The following is a 20,920-nucleotide window of genomic DNA, read 5'->3' as shown; positions in this document are numbered from 1 at the left end:
TGCACACAGTTTTACAAGGTGTCAGTGTTTTCCTCTGTGTGCGTAGCATGATGGTAAACCGGGCTAAAAAATCAGCTACAGTAGTTGGTTAGCACTTCCGCCCATCTTAAGGGCGAGTGTTCTCTGATAAAGAGCAATAGGGTTTGTATTTAGTGACAGATCAAATAACAGATTTAAAATAATTTGTATTTTTTTTAACAATACAAAGCTTGAGCTCTTTATATAAATTTGGCCCACCACCAACTGTCCCCTGGCAAATCCTGCCGGCAGTTAAAAGTGACGAGAGAACACAAATCATCATCATTATTTATTATTTATTATTTGTTATTTATTATTATTATTATTATTATAGCTACAACCCTAGTTGGAAAAGCAAGATGCTATAAGCCCAAGGGCTCCAACAGGGAAAAATAGCCCAGTGATGGAAGGAAATAAGGAAATGAATAAGTGATATAAGAAGTAATGAAAGTAAAAATAAAGTATTTTAAAAACATTGATAACATTAAAACAGATATTTAATTTATAAACTATAAAAGGACTTATGTAAGCTTGTTCAACATAAAAGTATTTGCTGTGAGTTTCAACTTTTGAAGTTTTACTGATTCAGCTACCCTATTAGGAAGATCATTCCACAACTTGATCACAGCTGGAATAAAACTTCTAGAGTACTGTGGAGTATTGAGCCTCATGATAAAGAAGGCCTGACTATTAGAATTAACTGCATACCTAGTATTACGAACAGGATGGAATTGTCTGGGAAGATGTGAATGTAATGGATGGTCAGAATTATGAAAAATCTTATGCAACATGCATAACGAACTAATTGAACGAGGATGCCAGAGATTAATATCTTGGTCAGGATTAAGAAATTTAATAGACAGTATGTTCCTGTCCAACAAACTAAGATGAGAATCAGCAGCTGAAGACTAAACAGGAGAACAATACTCAAAACAAGGTAAAATCAAAGAATTAAAACACTTCTTCACAATAGATTGATTACCAAAAATCTTGAAAGACTTTCTCAATAAGCTAATTTTTTGTGCAATTGAAGACGGCACAGACTTATTGTGCTTCTCAAAAGTAAATTTGCTGTCGAGAATCACACCTAAAATTTTAAGTCATACAGAATTAAAGAAACATTATCAATGTTGAGATCCAGATGTTGAGGAGCCACAGTCCTTGACCTGCTTACAATCATACTTTGAGTTTTGTTAGGATTCAACTTCATACCCCATAATTTGCACCATACACCAATTTTAGCTAGATCTCTATTAAGGGATTCAGCAACCCCAGGTCTACATTCAGGAGATGGAATTGATGCAAAGAGAGTAGTATCATCTGCATATGCAACAAGCTTGTTTTCTAGACCAAACCACATGTCATGTGTATATAGTATGAAAGGTAATGACAAGAACACTACCCTGAGGAACACCATAAAAATTCAATAATGCTGCTAAGAAACGACCCACCCACTGCCAACTGTTTTGAGTTTGAAAACAAGGGCCTCATAACACGGTCAACGGAAGCACTAAAGTCAAGGCTAATCCTACAAATTTCCTGACCACAATCAAGGGATTTCTGTACTCTATTGGAGATTGTGAGAAGGGCGTCACATGCCTTAAGACCTTTACGAAAACCTAATTGCAAACTAGGTAACAAATGATTACCTTCAGCAAACCTATGAAGACGTTTTGCCAAAAGACGTTCAAAAACTTTTGATAATATGGTAATTATGGAAATTGGGCTGTAATCAGTGGGACTTGAGGTACCACAAACACATTTACATAGTGGATTAACATTACCAATTCTCCAACAGGGGCTAAAAGCTCCTCTTCTTGCTAACTTGGCAAAATAACAGATTACTTTGGAACTAAGAAATCTGCTGTCTCTATCTAAAACAAAGGAAAAATACCATTTGGATCTACACCTCCATAAGCATCAAGGTCTATCAAGAGAGCTTTAACTTCACGAGATTGAAAAGCTAAACTAGTTAGTTTAGCCTCAGGAAAACAGGAATGAGGAAGTTCGAGTTTCTCATTACTCTGCTTGCGGTCAAACACATCTGCCAAAAGGGTTGCCTTTTCCTTTGGAGAGTGAGTGACAGAGCCATCTGGTAAGTAAAGGAGGAACCATTGCATCTACACCAAAGAGTGCAGATTTAAGGGTAGTCCACCACTTATGCTCCTGGGTTGTACCAGAAAGGGTTTCTTTTATGGTTAAATTGTATTCTTTTCCAGTTGAAGCATAAACACTCTGAGCAAAAACTGTAAGCTGAGTATAGTTATTCCAGGTTAAATCTGATCTTTTACCCTTCCAAAGATGATAGGCCTCCTGCTTCTCCAAATAAGCAAGTCTACAATAATCATTGAACCATTGTTTGTCCTTCACTCGGTACCTTAGTTTACGAGAAGGGATACGCCTATCAATTATGCTGACTAGATTCTCATTCAAGGGACTATAGGATCAACACTACTATACAATTGTGACCAATGTGTGCGAGTGGTGTAGCTTGTACTACCCCTCCCCCCCAACTATGGGCGGGGTAGATATACGTCGCTAAAAGTCTTAATGGTTAGTCTACTAGTTTCGATGAAAGTATATCCCTGATAAAGAGCTCAAGGTTTGTATCGTTAGGAAAAATACAAATTACTTTAAATTTTTCATTTTACTGTACTTATTTTCTTGATTTATTCTACTATCTATACATATATAGGATCAAACATTTTCACTTGCTAAACTCTTATGTTTTACCGTCCAATAATACTTGAAGTAGAACTCAATGCTAATTTTATGAATATCATTACAACCTTATTTTATATATTGACAAAACACCACCTAAATTCTACTAAAAGTAAATGGGGCTAATTAATGATACCAATCCTCAGTCCAATAAACTTAAATTCATTATTAAATTTTATACTCTTTTTATGAACAAATGCTGACACCTTACACCACTAGATTGCTTTTTACTCAATGTAAGAAATTTTATTAGACTAGAAAATCCGTATGTATACAAAATCATATACTGTTCAATGCGCTTGTTAAGTTCTTATCAAGTATTAAATTCACCACCTTTTTATCCTTCTATCATTATGCAGGTGTAACATACAGTGAAGTGGCTGTACACACCATTCATATGGCAACCATACAAAAGGGCCAATAAAAATGTCTTTACATAATGCACCAGTTTTCTTATGCCTAGTGACTGACACAAACACATGAAAATTCCTGGTTTGTTTTGGCAATGCCCAAAAGTTCCACAGTCCTCAAGAATATCTAAAGCTTCCAAAATACAAAATTCATAAAATCTGAGATTAAATTATTGAGTTGATCTTAAAGAAAATGTTTGTTTCTTTCATTCTAAACTGTTAGTGAAGACGCCTATTAGCATTTTGTCTATCTGCTATTGCCTTGTTTTGAAGAGTAATAAATTGCAATTATATAATCATTATGGTAGAATATGGTATTGCTTTTCAAATTGCAGTTGTAATCTTGTTTTCCTTTTGGTTTTAACAGTGGCTTACTCCATGTACAATCAAGAAGTCGGTTACTGCCAAGGGATGTCTCAGATAGCTGCACTGTTACTGATGTACCTGAATGAAGAGGATGCTTTTTGGGCCCTCTCTGCCCTTATGTCCAAACCAAAATATGCTATGCATGGTTAGTATTTTCTTTCTATTGTAGCAATTAGATATGTTATTGAGATTGTGATATGTGGTTAAGTTTTAGAGATTGAACAGGATATTGCAAGTCATCTGTCATTGCACTAAATTTTAAGATAGTGAAATTAACCAGTTTCTTTCCCCGATGTTACACTTCATTTGGAGATCTACTTTTAATCTTCTTTGCTAGGAAATAGCAAGAATCAATGATGAAAAAATTACTATTAATTTAAACTTTTGGATATTAGGAGTACTTCACTTTTCTTAGTTTTCCTGTACATGTACGAGCACTCCATATTGACTGATGAATATTACTTTATGTAAATGTCTGATGAATATTACTTTATGTAAATGTCTTAATTTCATCCATGAGTTAATGCAAATGACACATATCCTATAAATAAATTGCATTAGAATCTTTTATCAGATTATTTGATAATTAAGAAAGTTGGTATTTTCTAAGATATGACCTTTATTTCTATGAACCTCCCCTCATATCGCTGGTTTTCCAGAATTTGATTTCTTTTTTATCTCCCATTTCATTATGTTCATCTGTCAACCTAGATCTAGAGTACTGTATAAATCTAAGCATGTTTTCCATAATGTCAGATGTATTATATCCTAGGCTCTATTCACTCTTCTGTCTAATTCTTTTATTATTTTTTATGTAGTTGTTATTCAACCTTACACTTTCAGACTAAATGGTACTAATAAATAAAAAACTGCCCTCAATGTGGTACTATAAGTGTGTTAATTTTGAGTTGTATGTGCCAGATTAGGACTTATCTGATATAGCAAATACATTTCCAAACCTGTAGTTTAACCCCTTCACTATGAGGCTTTGGATTCCCCCCAGTATCGGTATACGAGATTTGTCACTGTCTGATATACATACACACACATTCTATGACTTGACACAAGAAATGTGTGAGAGAGAGACAGAGACAGAGATATGATAGTTGAGAAGAGAAGAAAGGAAACAAGAAAAAAATCTATCTAGTTGTCCGTCATTGCGTCTACAGCTTTCAGGGTTACCGATATTGAGGAAACACCCAAGATCTGGGAAATGCAAGTGAATGTTGGTGGAGTTTGGAAATTTAGATAAAATAAGGGTAAGTTTTATATGAATTAAGACAATTTAAGGTAACTATTTTTAGTATGGAAATAATTTGGAGGGATTTTAGATATTTCGTCATGGAATTCAACTGAAACAGCAGCTCTCGACAACTTCCATGGCTGGTTCCCTTGGGTAACATCGTGGATGAGTGGCTGAGGGGATTAGAGCGACACAGATATTTCTCACAAAGAATATTTTCTGTGGGATGTGATCACATATGCCAACATAGAAAGTCACCCAAATAGCCCTTACATAAGTCTAAAATTGCAAGTGTCTCAGTTGGTGGTGGTGTGAGATGTGACCTTAGCAACGTCTCCAAGCTGGTTGGCCGAGAGTAATGCCTCATGTTTGGAATGCTACCATTGGCTAAAAAGAGTGGTGTGATTTTATATGCTAGCATAAAGATGCCACACTTAAATAGCCCTTTCACAATCAGGAGTAATGGCTAGAATCCCATAGTCTTTGTTAGTTGGCTGAAGGAAGGAGGAGCTAATTTTAATCAAATATCCTCAGGTGTGATGTATAACATTGTTATTCTATTTGGTTGTAAAATGAATGATTTTAACTTCCATAGGGTTTATATTTTCAAGTACGGCATATTTTTATATACACTACTGTTTGTCCTCATAGTAAAAGGGTTAAGAGTGAAATTCTTTGGGTCGTCTTATACATCCGTTAACCCTTTGTACTAACATCTACGTTAGAATATTTTGATTAAGACATATATGTTACTAGAATTCATAGAGCTTGCCTTTGAGCAAATAATTTTGAAGATTTACCATCCAACATAAATGTTTTAGTGGTGTGAATTAAGGTTTACAATGAAATTTTAAAGTTGTAATGAAACACCGTCATAGCTCATTTTTTTTAAATGTTAAGGTATACATTAGTGTTATATCTTTTCAGGTTTCTTTATCCCAGGATTTCCCAAACTGTTACGTTATCAGCAACATCATGACAAAATACTAGAAAAATTTCTTCCAAAGCTTAAAAAACATCTTGAAAGAAACTGCATCGACTCAGGGCTCTATACTCTCAAATGGTTTTTTCAGTGTTTTCTTGATAGGGTAAGTAGAAGCTTTAATTTTAGTTATTGTAAATTCTTTTTGGTATCAATTCATTTTAATTTCAGATTAAGATAAGTGAACTTTTAACTAACTGATCAAAGAGTTTTTTGTAAAATGTTTTATATTTTTATTATTGATATGATTAATAGTTAAGTTACAAACCTAGTTGGAAAAGCAAGATGCTGTAAGCACAAGGGTATAAACAGGGAAAATAGCTCATTGAGGAAAGGAAATAAAGAAATATATAGAATAGTGTGCCTGAGTTTGCCCTTAAGCATAAGAGCTCTAACTCAAGACTGGAAAACCATAGTACAGAGGCTATAGCATTACCCAAGACTAAAGAACAATGATTTGATTGTGGAGTATCCTCCTAGAAGAGCTGCTTATCATAGCCCATACAAAGGGGAAAGTAGCCACTGAGCAATAACAGTACTATAATTAACCCCACAAGTAAAGAATAATTTCTTGGTTATTTTAGTGCTGTCAGGTAAATGAGGGAAGAGGAGAATGTGTAAAGAATATGTCAGACTTATCACTGTACATTGTATGTGTAAGCAAAGGAAAAAGGAGTCGTAACCAGAGAGGGATCCAATGCAATGAATGTATTGGAGGTAAGGAATATTTAAACGTGAAAAATTACATAGTATGTTGTTTTTCTTAATTTGATGGGTTTTATTTTTAATTACCAGGTACCGTTCACACTGACACTCAGATTATGGGATATTTTTTTATTGGAGGGAGAGCGCCTCCTTGTGGCCTTTGCATACGTTATTCTTAAATTACATCGCCGGCAAATTGCTAGACTGGACATGGATCAGATCTTAGATTATCTTCAAAAAAAGTAAGTCCATTAATTATGCTCCTTTCATGTTGGTGTACATAGTGTGTACTTTTTATACAGTATTAGTGTATGTCTGTGGTATGCCTCCTTTCAGTTCATTTAGGCAATGTTCAAGTTGCTCTTTTATCAAGTCTTTAAGTTTTGTTTCCAGGTTGTTGTTTTCTTTTGCTAACTCAGTTCTCTTCCTTTTAGGGTATCTAACATTTTGTAACTTTTCCGATTTTTGACTCCTATTCAGGAAAATAAGATTTGCTCTTGCCGAGTTTGACCAGAAATTGGGCCTTGGTGAGGAGCATTAAGTTTTAGCTGTTATTTATTTAAACTTACTGGTTATAATTCTCCATAAAAACCAAGACTTGTTTCTATGTAAATATAAACCCTCATTATTTATATGGGTTAGCTCAGTAATTGATTTGTTACGACTAAATTAAAGAAATGCCGTGGGTCAGGGCAACATTGTATACTTGCATTATATTCCAACCCATGCTCAGTGTGTTGGAACTAGCAGCTTTGTTACAACTTTAGTTTTAATTAGCCCTTGGTTGTTGATACGTCTGTTACTGGCCTCTATCGTGCTTTGAGTGCTTTTTTCTTTTCAGTGATGATTGCTAATCAGTTGTGCAAAAGACCCTTCCTCAGCCTTGAGGGGTCACCCTTATGGTACTTTCATGAATTTGATAGAAATTGATCTGCATTGTATTTCCTGGCTGCAGAGAAAAGACGCACAAAATAAACATCACTTGTGATTTTTGCCAGCAGTTGTTGCCCTCCCAATGGGAGAAGTATAGTGGTCGCAGAAAGAGGGGCAAAAGGATCGTTCCTCTTCTGCTTCTTCCTCGAAGGGTAGTAAGAAGCAGAAACGTTTTTCTTGTCATAAACCTCCCTTGTCTGATCCTTCATTATCAAAGTTTGTAGGGACGTCAGTAACCAAGAATGGCAACCATATTTTTCAATGCCAATTCATAGATGTTTCATCTTTTATTCTTCTCAGTGAAATGGAAAACACCGCTAGTGATCATGACCCTTTGGTTTCTGTATTTACCCTTGCAGAGATTAATGCTTCGATACCTCTATCTCTCTTGAGTTTTGACTCCTATATAAATCTCCATCTGCTCTAATGAGTGTGTTGAGTTCGTGTGATCAACTCTTTTGTTTTAGATTTAAGTGATCCAAAGAGACCACCTGTATGGTCCAAGGAGTTTCTCCCATTAAATCTTTAAAAGTGTGTCCACAGTGTACACTAAATCATTAAATCCTTAAGTGTCTCCACAGCATACACTAAAGCATACTACGACGGTATGCCATTCACCCTCTCGTACACCTCCCACGATTCTGGAAAAATCATACTGTAGTACTAATGCTGTTATAATGCTGCATATATACCACTAATTAGTCAAAACATTTTTTTTTCTTTATTGGCAATCGGTAAAAGATAACATGCAAGACCGTGATTAATATGTTTACATGTACTACTAAACCACTCTCTGAGGAAGGTTTGGGTGGATGGATGGAGCAAAGAAAGCTCTGGGTGATAGGAGAATAGGTGTGAGCGAGGCAAGAGAGTGTGCTAGAAATAGGTATGAATGGCGAGAGATTGTGATGCAGTTCTGGTAGGCCCTGCTGTTTCCTATGGTCGCCTTGGATGACCGCGTAGGAAGCAGCAGTAGGGGATTCAGCTTATGAAGCTTCATCTGTGGTGGATAAAGGGGGAGGGTGGGCTTTGGCACCCTAGCAGTACCAGCCGAACTCGGTTGAGTCCCTTGTCAGGCTGGGAGGAGCATAGAGAGGAAAGGTCATCCATTTTTTTCATTTGGTTGATGTCGGCTACCTCCCAAAATTGTGGGAAGTGCTTTGGTATATAGATAGACTAAACTACAAGTATGCACTTTTGTGATAATTCCTCTCAGCACATATACAGTATGACATCATTATAGCCCCGCTTCTGAAAAACCTCTGACACAGCGGACAGGTTAGTTTGTTACTACCAAACAATCTGCTCTAATTGACATACAGTATATCTGGTAACGGGACGATTATACACGTGTTCTGTTAAAGATTTGTTTTGAAAGAAAATACTATGGACTAAATTGAAAATATGCGAATTTATGACCGAGCAAACATAGAATTTTCAACGTTTGCGCGAACTTCCATGCCAGTGTAATCAAATGATACCACAGTATTCATATTTATTTACTCATTCATGAGGAAATGCGGCTCTCTCGTGGGGAGGGGAGTTTACTCCATACAGTATTTACATGGAGATTCTATTGTGTAGGCTTCATTTACAAATAAAGTAGCCTTATATACAGTACATTATTTTGCAATTTTCTTTTATTTAGATAAAGGTAAAGCAGCAGCAGTTGAAAAGTTCTCAGATTACTCACTAGTGTTTTTCGATGCTGTATTCAGTTTTTGATATGGCCCATGATAGAAGTAATCTTCGTTTTTGTGAGTTTCATTTTACGTTTTAGGTATATTACTTCATTTTTTCAAGTGTTTTTTAATTTAATTTCCTATGTCATCGAAAGGAGAAAAACAAAAGTGGGATAATCTCAGCTGCTCAATTTGATGTTACTCACATGTTTAGCACATATGGTAGTCCTATAGCCTATAGAATTTTGTATAATTTTGCTTGATATTATGCATTGGGAACCTTTACGGATGCAACTGACTATTGGCGGCACTGGACACCCCTTCCTCCTATTGGTCCATTACTGTGAGGTTCTACTTTACCTACATTGTTGGCTACGCATGCACTTTACTGTGGTCAGATATATTGTCTTTTAATTTGAAAATGTTATGACGAAAGTCCAAACTTGTCAGGTTGTAACTCTTCACTTACCTTTATTTTATGAGGTTGTACGTCATGCTCTTTGCTTCAAATAGAGCCAAGCACAAACAGATACTTGGGTCAAGACAGACGCCTAATTTCTATAGCTAAGGACATCCTCCCTCCATAGGGAGATTCCCGTATAAATGACAATGGGTTGTATTCGCGTAGGAACAAATTACAAATTTTAAAAGTGATTTGTATTTTTCCTAGCTATATAAACCTGTTTCATTTATTTATATATATCCCTTCTCATCTACCCCAAAAATTCCAATCAAGGACGAAGCAAGACCAAAGTGATAGCAAAGCTGCTAGCTCTGATGCACTGAATGGGAGTGGGAATTTGATGCAGCCGTACATTGTTGTGAGACCCACGATATTTCTTCATTTTGATCGTAAAAAAATGATTACAAAGCTAATTCATATAAATAACTCGGTTTTGTATAGCTTGAAAAAATACAAATTACTTCATACATGTATTTTTTCTTTTATGTTTTAAACCCACCATTCTCAATCCCCAAGCTACTTCAAGCAAATTTTGAATCCTTCCATCTTTATTCCACAATGCAATTTTCATTGAAGCATTAACTTTTGTTGAAAGATGACCATGGGAAGAAGCATGGTACCATCTGCTTTTCCCTTTAAAAATATATTTTTGTAGACTGGTAGTTTTAGTAATAAGAAAACCCCAATTTTATTCACCATTGATTTAGAAGGCGTAGTTTCTCTTGTTGGTGGTTTAGCGCTACTAATAGAATTTTTTTCTTTGTAATGTATTCTTTGTATACCTGTCATTCCTTATGAAAATAATACTGGCTTGCCACAAATTCAGGAAATCCTCCTTATCTAACCAACATTATGTAGCTTCTCTTTTGATTTGCAGACATCCATATACAGTACATGTACTTTTCAAATTTGCACATTTGTAAGATTGTCTTTTATGTTTTCCTTTACCTTCGCAAGTTTTCGGACATTGCTCCCACCTATACCGAAGGGTTTTTTCTGCATGCACATTGTTTGTATATTTACCCGCATTTATAACTTTTAGTTTAAACTTAGCTGTGAATTTCCTGACTTTTCCTCAATTGTGGTAAAGACTGGAATAACATTGATTATTAAATGTAATTACCGTATTTCCTGTGTCATAAGAGACTACAAGTGGTAAGATGCACCCTTAAATTAGCCAAGCATTTTTGGGGTAAAAAATGAGGATTTTACAATTCCTAGCAGCAATTCCTAGTCCAAAACCAGTAAATCAGTCATAGATGCCACAACAACTACTCGTTTAGTGTTCCAAGTGTTGTTTACATTAAAGCAGTGTTGCCAAATGTTAATAAAATTTTGGTAAAAAAGTAAAATTCCAGTAATATTTTCCGAATTTATCGTATAGCCTACACATTTTCTCGCAAACTTAATTATTGATCAAAGAAGTCTTTAGAAATTCCTCTAGGTGGACTACTTTTGCTATTGTATGCGACTATATGTTTAGTTTTCTGCTAACTTGGTAACACTGCACTCAACTAACAGTAAAATGTTTTTTTTTTTTAAGATCGTACTCAGCAATTGTTTGTTTGTATTATTTTGGAACTCAGGCAACAAAGTCATTATCAAAATATTACTTTATTACAAAATATCAACAAAATAGGAGAAAATAGATAAATACTGCATAAACAACTAATATGTAATTGTGTCGTCTGCTAAGAGACCACTACACTAGTTGTTTGCTTGTAGAAGGGGGTTAGCTAGTCATCAGCTGATTACCAAAACAAATAACTTGCTATTGCACTATAATAAATGAAGCATATGAAAAATAAATTTTTTTATTACATATGAATGATAATTGTAGGTTTATATTTTATGTCTGTTGAGTGAGTATTTGTAAGTTATTAGTTGGGTGTTCAAAGGTTGTCAAACTTCACTATACAAATTTTTCCTAGTGTTAAGGCGTAGGGTGAATTTTGGGGTCATATTTCAGGAAAAAAGTACAAGAACTGTTAACTTTTCCAGATGAATAAACTATTTTACCTGATGATTTAGTGAACATTGCTTATACATGAACATGTAAAAACAGTATATTTTCATTTGACTTTCTGATGCTTTTTTATACAAAACTATATAATCACAGATATTTGTTTTATCAAGACACTCTTCATGGGATTTTTGTTCATGTTCCAATAGCTGTGCATCTTTCAATATTATTCTTGAGGGATTGGGTAATGGGTACACACTAATCTTAGCTTGCTGATGGTAGTCATTAGTTTCAAGTTGAACATCTTTATGGCTGGATGCAAATATTAAAATAAAAACCTTTTATTTGGTGCAAGTTAGGTTAGCGTAATATAGTTTAATTTGCTGAAAGTGGAGATTTTACATGAAACGAAATTTATGATGAAATTATTTATACATACATATACCAAGGATCTTCCCCCAATTTTGGGGGGTAGCCAACATCAAAACAAATAAAAAAAAAGGGGACCTTTCCTCTCTACGTTCCTTCCAGCCTGACAAGGGACTCAACCGAGTTCGGCTGGTACTGCTAGGGTGCCACAGCCCACCCTCCCCCGCTATCCACCACAGATGAAGCTTCATAACGCTGAATCCCCTACTGCTGCTACCTCTGTGGTCATCCAAGGCAACCGGAGGAAGCAGCAGGGCCTACTGGAACTGCGTCACAATTGCTCGCCATTCATTCCTATTTCTAGAACGCTCTTTTGCCTCTCTCACATCTATCCTTCTATCACCCAGAGCTATCTTCACTTCATCCATCCACCCAGACCTTGGCCTTCCTCTTGTACTTCTCCCATCAACTCTTGCATTCATCTCCTTCTTTAGCAGACAGTCATCCTAACCCTATCTACTCGAGATACACCAACCATACTCCTTAAACACTTCATCTCAAACGCATTCAATTTCTATCTCTCTGCCACTTTCATTCCCCACAACTCCGATCCATACATCACAGTTGGTACAATCACTTTCTCATACAGAACTCTTTACATTCATGCCCGACCCTCTATTCTTTACCACTCCCTCCACTTCCCCCAACACTTTGCATCCTTCATTCACTCTCTGACGTACATCTTCCACTTCACCATTTGCTACAACAACAGACCCCAAGTACTTATAGTAAACTGATCCACCTCCTCAAGTAACTCTCTTTTCAACATGACAGTCAACCTCGTACCACCTTCCCTTCTCGTACATCTCATAACCTTACTCTTACCCACATTAACTCTCTACTTCCTTCTCTCATAAACCCTTCCAAATGCTGTCACTAATCGGCCAAGCTTCTATTTTGTGTCTGCAACCAGTACAGTATCATCTGCAAACAACAACTGATTTACCTTCCATTCATGATCATTCTCGTCTACCAGTTTCAATCCTCGTCCAAGCACTCAAGCATTCACCTCTCTCACCAGTCCATCAACATATAAGTTAAACATCCATGGCAACATCACACACCCCTGTCTTAGCCCCACTCTCACGTGAAACCAATAGGCACTATATAAACAATATAAGTTCCAGAAAAGCAATAAAAAAGTTTAAAAACTGTTTGTTCCGTAACCGAAATACAAACCACGCTATTTACAGAGGGTTTACCTTTTAGCGCAGCTGAAATGGCGAGCCATTAGAATTTAACGAGGGTGTATTACCCCCGCGCTAGTTAGCGGGGTGGGGGGGGGGAGGGGAGTGGTAGCTAGCTACCCCTCCCCCCCTCACACACAGATGAATGCTCACTTTCACTTTTGGCTCGGACTGTGAGAGACGTCTCTGTCTTGGTCCTCTCTTGGCAGCCATTGTTTGTTTTGTCTTTACTTAATCGCTTACTTTTCATTTACTCAATATATATGTACAGTAAACATGTTTTCATGTTTGTATATATATTTGAGTATAGAAATCAGTAAGTTTCCTTTTCAGAGTTGTGTGTGTAGTGTACGATATCTACGTGGAGTCCTCGGCAGTTAGGCCACCATGGCGTAATTTTATGGGTGGCGATCGAGTTTGACTTATGTCTTTCTCTCTCTCTCTCTCTCTCTCTCTCTCTTGAGGTCGTTCACCCTTTTACTACGTGTTACTACGCCCTTGTAGCTTCCTTTCCGTGTGGGGGGGTTGCTACGCGTACGTTTGTCCCGCGCTCATTCACCTGCCCACCATCGCGACCGTTCGCCTGCGCGCCCGCGCGACTGTTCGCCTGCGCGCCCGCGCGACCGTTCGCCTGCGCGCCCGCGCGACCGTTCGCCTGCGCGCCCGCGCGACCGTTCGCCTGCGCGCCCGCGCGACCGTTCGCCTGCGCGCCCGCGCGACCGTTCGCCTGCGCGCCCGCGCGACTGTTCGCCTGCGCGCCCGCGCGACCGTTCGCCTGCGCGCCCGCGTGACCGTTTGCCTGCGCGCCCGCGCGACCGTTCGCCTGCGCGCCCGCGCGACCGTTCGCCTGCGCGACCGTTCGCCTGCGCGACCGTTCGCCTGCGCGACCGTTCGCCTGCGCGACCGTTCGCCTGCGCGCCCGCGCGACCGTTCGCCTGCGCGCCCGCGCGACCGTTCGCCTGCGCGCCCGCGCGACCGTTCGCCTGCGCGCCCGCGCGACCGTTCGCCTGCGCGCCCGCGCGACCGTTCGCCTGCGCGACCGTTCGCCTGCGCGACCGTTCGCCTGCGCGACCGTTCGCCTGCGCGACCGTTCGCCTGCGCGCCCGCGCGACCGTTCGCCTGCGCGCCCGCGCGACCGTTCGCCTGCGCGCCCCGCGCGACCGTTCGCCTGCGCGACCGTTCGCCTGCGCGCCCGCGCGCCCCGCGCGACCGTTCGCCTGCGCGACCGTTCGCCTGCGCGACCGTTCGCCTGCGCGCCCGCGCGACCGTTCGCCTGCGCGCCCGCGCGACTGTTCGCCTGCGCGCCCGCGCGACTGTTCGCCTGCGCGACCGTTCGCCTGCGCGCCCGCGCGACCGTTCGCCTGCGCGCCCGCGCGACCGTTCGCCTGCGCGCCCGCGCGACCGTTCGCCTGCGCGCCCGCGCGACCGTTCGCCTGCGCGCCCGCGCGACCGTTCGCCCGCGCGACCGCGCGACCGTTCGCCTGCGCGACCGTTCGCCTGCGCGACCGTTCGCCTGCGCGCCCGCGCGACCGTTCGCCTGCGCGCCCGCGCGACCGTTCGCCTGCGCGCCCCGCGCGACCGTTCGCCCGCGCGACCGTTCGCCCGCGCGACCGTTCGCCCGCGCGACCGTTCGCCCGCGCGACCGTTCGCCCGCGCGACCGTTCGCCCGCGCGCCCGCGCGACCGCTCGCCCGCGCGCCCGGCACCTTGGCCTTCTGTCGTTAAGTATCTAACTTGCGGACAAGCTCGATGTTGTACCATCTGGACGCGCTGACTGAGGGCTTCCTTCGGGTGTCTCATCTGTGGAGGTCGACGACCTCAGACACCCTTCCATCCTTGAGAAGAGTTTGTTTGTGCCCAAGGACAGAGACTTAGACAGCGGCTGTGCGTAGGAAATCGACTTCCGTTTTCACTCCTCCAAGGCGCTTTCTTCCAGACTCTGCAGGGCTCCAGCGCCCTTTTCTTTCAACCACGTCGGCCTAAGTTATCGGCTTCGACAACTGGGACAAGGTGTCCATTTGCAGTTTCCTCCTGTCAGGAACAGATGGCACGGGAGGCTCCCCCGGGGGGGCATAGTCCTAAAAGGAGCGGCAGAGTTCACGAACTCTAGGATTGCAGGTTTTTCGCTGGGAGGATGCTTAAGGTTACTCATCCGAATGACAGCTTCCCGATGCCCATTCCCGCACTATCTCTGTGATCAGCCAAGGATATCGCGCCTGCCGTCTCTGTCAGCGAATTCAGTGTCTCTGAACCTCTATGCCATAGCGTCAGCAAGAGTTGCCCGGTTGGGCAGAATGATCCATACCTTAGGCGAAGGTCTTCCATAGGATCATCGACGGCTTCACCCCGGGCCTCTTCAGTTGATCCTTTCTTGTAAAGAAGGATCTGAGAGGGGAGTTCCGTAGTCGACCTCTCAGCAGCCCTGATCAAGTTTGTCAAACAAACTTCGGCCAGCGTAGAACAGCAGAATCGATCAGACTGGTAACGAGGCGACAGGACTCCTTAAACCCTGGATCGGAAGGACGGGTATTTTCAGTTTCCATTCCATCCATCTTCCAGGGAGCTCGTCGAATTCAGCCTAGACTGCAAGTATTCCTGCTTATGATGCAGTGTGGCTATCCCACCGTGGCATAGCAGGTTTTTTTCCCCTGAGAACTCTCCCTGCCTTCCTCATGGCCGCTCAGGTGCAGGCTTCCGCCTCCTCTGCTGTTTGGAGGGCTGGTCAACTCCGGTAGGCTCGGGTTCGACCTTCTTCAGCGCCAGGACAAGCTTCCGGATGCTTACCATGAGTGTGGGTTCATGGTATATTGCTTGGAGCCTTCTCTTTTTCTGCCTCAACATCTGGAGTATCTGGCCATGATATTGAGTCAACGGCCTTACCACGTTGGAAACCCCGCTTCTCATCCGTCCAGCGAGGTTAAGCAACGTCGGTTCTGGTTGGTACTTGGATGGGTGACCACCTGGGGACGCCAGATTCTGTTACCACATCCTCCGAGCCTTCCTTTCAGTTGACTGTGGCAAGGCTGAGGAGAGTCGCAGTACCTGTTCTCAGTCAAGCAGAGCTTTCAGCCCTACCTTGGAACGTTTCCTAGTTCTCCTTTCCTCATTGACCCGTCTATAGTCCGAACGGTCACCTCAGGATAAGTTCCATGTGGGGCGGTCCAAGTTCCGGTGGCTTCAGGCAATGTTTAACCGGACTTCCTGGCCCCTATAGGACCAGCGAAACTATTAGACCTGCAATGGGTGTTGACCTATGGAGCCTCTTGATGGTAGTGGATATTCTCGTCCTTTCCCCACATTCTTGATGCTGTTCTCGGACTCGTCAAAGGAAAGGGGGGGGGGGGGGGGGGCATGTTCCGGTCCAGGCCTATGGTCAAGACCTGAAGGATACCTCTCCATCATTCAGGCCATCATTCAGGCAGCCTTTGGGGCCTTAGTCTGGCCCCTCTTCAGATCCTACAGCTCCTGCCGAGTCGCCCCGTGCGCGTCGACTTCATGATTCTGGCGCATTCTAACCAGCAGGGGACGCATTTTCACACCTTCACATCTTGCAGTAGAGATACGGGGATGATTGAGATTCTCTCAATACCACCATCGGCTCTCTCATTCCAGGCAGGGGAATGTTCTCTCCGACTATCCAAGCAGAGCCTCGTAGAGAGAGTGTATCTGGGGGTCTTTGACCTTGGGTAACCAGCAAGTCCTGGTCTGGGGGACCTGATCGCGACAGCTTGGAACCTCAAGCTTGCGCTGTTCTTCCCCCCAGTCTCAGACCCCAAGACTCTGGCAAGATGCATTCCGGTGATGGTGGGACAACTTCGACGCCTGCGTCTTCCCTCCTTTTTGTCTGTGGACAATGGGTCTCAACAAGACCAGGTTGTCTGTCAACCTTTCAATGGGAGAGCTCCACTGGGACTATGCACAGAATGGTTTCTGGACCCTCTGCTTCCCCTGACGGAACTCCCGGGAGAGCTTCTCCCACAGCGCAGACTACTCAAACAACCACACTGCGACATCTCTCCCGAACTGGGGCGTCGCTTCGGCTTCTTGCCTGGAGATATTACGCCTCCTCCTCAAGAAGAGACAACCTGCTACAGTCGCGGTACGGAGGTCGCGTCAGCTGCGATAGTCATCCACAGGGGTCTTCCAGGCAAAGTGAAGAGTCTAAGGTGGTTGGTGCCGTGGGAGATATACCTCTTCCCTTGAGGCCTCTTCTCCAGCAATAACGGTCTTATTGCCTTTCGGCGGGAGGAAACTCCTTTCCGCTCTCGGCAATGAAGCCTGTCGCTCAACCTTTCCCTGACCTTCAGGCTTAAAGGAATAACTTTTTCCTGCCCGCTGGATCTATCCTCGCTCATGCGAAGCTACGATCGTCCCTGCCCTAGTCGGAGGAAGACCTCCAACTAGGAGCATGGCTCGGACTTTTAGTCCTTTAAGAGATCTTCTCAAGACCCTTTACGACAGGCCTCGGATTGTATTCCGCCTTGGGTCTCCTGCTCACTCTGGCCACGGCCAGTGTGTAAGCAATCTTCTTGGTCTCTTACGACTCCCACCTTTCTAAGGAAGAGGGGAAGGCAACATTCAGGTTCGCTCCTGAGTTGTTGGCTAGACTCAGAATCTGGGGGTCCCTGCCCTTCGGTCCAATTCATTCAAGATTTCGCGTCTCCATTCTGTATCTGATGTCCCAAGACCTCTTTCTTGCCAGTAAAGGAATCGAGAGGTTAGCTTTGGGAACAGCTGCAGTTTGTCCTCAGTTGCAGCCGATTTGGGAGCACAAGGAGGACACGGGGGAGAGTCACCAGTATACCTCTTCAGCCCGGACTCAAGGACATTCATCTCGACCTGTCTCCAGACCGTCCCCCGTCACGTCGCCCTACAGCACGATGTTGGATACATCGCAACGTCCCTCGCCTTCGAGTAATACTACTCTGTGACGCAGGTGCTACAAGCTGGAGTCTGGAAGCGTCTAATGACCTTCGCAGCCCGCTTCCTGCAGGGCGTGACCCACAGGAGTCTCGATACGTTTTCTATCGCTCTGTGGTGGCTACACAACAGCTGGTCTAACCTCAGGCTCCTTTTTGGACAGGTAGCAGAAGGTTGAGGGCATTGTTATCAGGTTTTAGTCTGCATGAACGAAAGAAGTATGTCTGGCTCTTATTTCTTTCTTCATCATCCCCTCTACGGGGAAGCAGCATCCTGGTCTCTGCATAGCTGACCTCGAACCTCTGCAGGTAAACCATGCTTCCTTGTGTTCCGAGTATTGAGTCAATACTGTCGCGTCCCCCATACCCTGACGAGGTGGTATTAGGAACGTCCTAACCCAGAGTTCCTTCTGGAACTCCAGGTCAACTGCCTAGGACGGGTCACACTTCTTCCTTCACACACAAGATTACGTAGGCCACATGGTTCCTTGCGGAGCAAGGAACTTGTGAGGTGTAGGGACTCCTTTTCTCGAGTGCGACTCACTCGGATTCTGAGTCCCCTGGTAAAGCCAAAGCCAGTATGGCTGGGGACTTTCCACCCTACCTAAGGGGTAAGTCACCCTCTGTAAATAGCGTGGTTTGTATTTCGGTTACGGAACAAATGACAAATTCGAAGATAATTTGTATTTTTCCTAACCATACAAACCTTAGCTATTTACACATATTTGCCCGCCAGCCCTGTCCCCCAAGACTAGTCCTACCTCTAAGTGAAAGTGAGCATTCATCTGTGTGTGAGGGGGGGAGGGGTAGCTAGCTACCACCACCCCCCCCCCCCCCCCCGCTAACTAGCGCGGGGGTAATACACCCTCGTTAAATTCTAATGGCTCGCCATTTCAGCTGCGCTAAAAGGTAAACCCTCTGTAAATAGCTAAGGTTTGTATGGTTAGGAAAAATACAAATTATCTTCGAATTTGTCATATTATCGGGACAGTAAGAGAAGACTTTCATAGACATGAAGAGAAAAACTGTATTATCGGGACAGTAAGAGAAGACTTTCATAGACAGGAAGAGAAAAACTGTATTATCGGGACAGTAAGCGAAGACTTTCATAGACAGGAAGAGAAGACAACAGTATGATAGGGTATAAAGTTTTTTATTCTTTATTAAAAGATGTACTGTATTAAGTTCATATTCCAATACATTCCAGTGTACTGTACTTGCCAGGCCTTTGAGCCAGTTTTTTTTGTATATGATAAGCCAACTATAATTATATATTTAATCCTAAATATTATTTTATCTTTTTACTCTACCATGAATATTCTTTTACAGATTGGAAAAAGATTTTAGCTATGATGATGACTATGTCGTAGAAAGTTTAGAAAAGGCAATGGAAGAACTCAGAAAAGCAAAGCTCGACCACCCTGGGGCACCACCTGATATTGAACTACCACAGCAACCATTTGGTAATGAAGAACTTAGTACTGTTGTTTGATTCATTTTGTAAAGAATGTTAATCTGATCTTATCTGAAGATGAAATTTGTCATTTTATATGGTGGTATGTACTGTTTAGGTTTATTTATTTATTTTTTGAAATTCAAACATTTTACTAGTATATTATTTGTTATTTACTATTGAAGAAAGAATGCTGTGTAAGGGGTTCTAACATTGCCTAAAGTTTGGATAAGCTTTTCTTATAATTTAAGTCAAAATCTCAAAATTTACAGGTAGCAAAGTAATATATGCACTTGCAATTTTTGAATCCTAGATTCTAATTTGACTTGCTCACTTACAAAGTCACATTTTTGTCAGATTTCTTGAATCAGTTGCTTTTGAATCCTGGTTTGAAATTATAGGTAGTTTTCATAGTTATATTTATTTCTATTTGATTGTTTGTATGTAATAGGTTCCTTTTTATATTAATCCTATCAGGTATTAGTCCTTGCCAAATGTGGTGTGGCATTTCTGTGTAAAAATTTTTTTTTTATAGCAATATCATATAAAGTAAATTTTTGTAGTAGTCTTATTGCATTGGTGTCATTTAAAAGATTATTGATTAAAGGTTAGGTGTTACTTTGAGTATAAATAGAGTAGTATCTTTATTTTAATTTATTACTTCTCTCCCAAATTTTGCTAAAGTATGTTGTACTGTACATTGGTTTTAAAGTTTTAGTAGGGATGGTTAAATTTATAGATTTAGGTACCCTGTCTTTAAATGGGGAAGAAGTTATCAAGCCTGCTTTATTATCAATTTTATTTAAGACTAATTCCATGCTTTTGTCAATTCAGTTTTATTAGTTTATAAGACCGCCATGGAACATTCTTTTTTTTGCTGTCATTCTGTTTAAATTTTGGAATACTGCATTGTTTATAACTATGGTCTGGGGGAATTTGTCAAATAATCAAGTATATTTTTCTTTGTCTGCTTTGTTAGTATTATAATACATAATAGAATTACTCAGTTGTACTTGTAAAAATTATTGATTGGAAAATAATTACAGGAATATATATGGGTCAGATTTATGAAGAGATCACACACACACACACACACCAAAAGACAAAAGTCATGCTAGCTGGTGTAGTAGGGATATGGGTGGTATGGCTTTGAAAATCATTATGTATTAGTATAGGAATTTATTTGATAATTTATGCAATAAATTAGCAAACTGTAATTGGGTCTCGTATTTGTATACTGCATCTAGAAATAGTGGATGTTCTGAACTTCAAGTTAGATATGCTTATTATTCAGTGATTTTATCTTTTAAATATACTTGTAGGCATGTTCATAGAACCAACTATTGAAAAGGAATCTGGGATTCGACGAGGCTTCACCGAAGAGGAACGTCAAATAACAGAGAAGCTGATGAAAAGGAATGAAACCGTTGGTCTCAACGGCTCACAT

The 20,920-nt window shown here is 41.5% G+C and overlaps 1 protein-coding gene and 1 pseudogene across 3 annotated transcripts in view; both read left to right on the top strand.

Annotated features, from left to right (window-relative positions):
• LOC137631140 (USP6 N-terminal-like protein) overlaps positions 1-20,920 on the top strand; it is a 268,611-nt gene that overhangs the window by 137,414 nt on the left and 110,277 nt on the right. For all 3 annotated transcript variants that reach the window (XM_068362816.1, XM_068362815.1, XM_068362814.1), the window contains 5 exons: positions 3,517-3,660; positions 5,686-5,846; positions 6,536-6,687; positions 19,350-19,483; positions 20,796-20,920. The exon at positions 20,796-20,920 is cut by the window's right edge and continues 16 nt beyond it. In XM_068362816.1, the coding sequence (XP_068218917.1) occupies positions 3,517-3,660; positions 5,686-5,846; positions 6,536-6,687; positions 19,350-19,483; positions 20,796-20,920 (716 nt within the window). The remainder of the gene's footprint in view (positions 1-3,516; positions 3,661-5,685; positions 5,847-6,535; positions 6,688-19,349; positions 19,484-20,795) is intronic.
• LOC137631506 (5S ribosomal RNA) lies at positions 15,968-16,086 on the top strand (annotated as a pseudogene).

The sequence above is a fragment of the Palaemon carinicauda genome, chromosome 39, assembly GCF_036898095.1.
Source record: "Palaemon carinicauda isolate YSFRI2023 chromosome 39, ASM3689809v2, whole genome shotgun sequence".
Lineage (NCBI taxonomy): Eukaryota > Metazoa > Arthropoda > Malacostraca > Decapoda > Palaemonidae > Palaemon > Palaemon carinicauda.
This window is presented reverse-complemented; position numbering and strand designations above follow the sequence as displayed.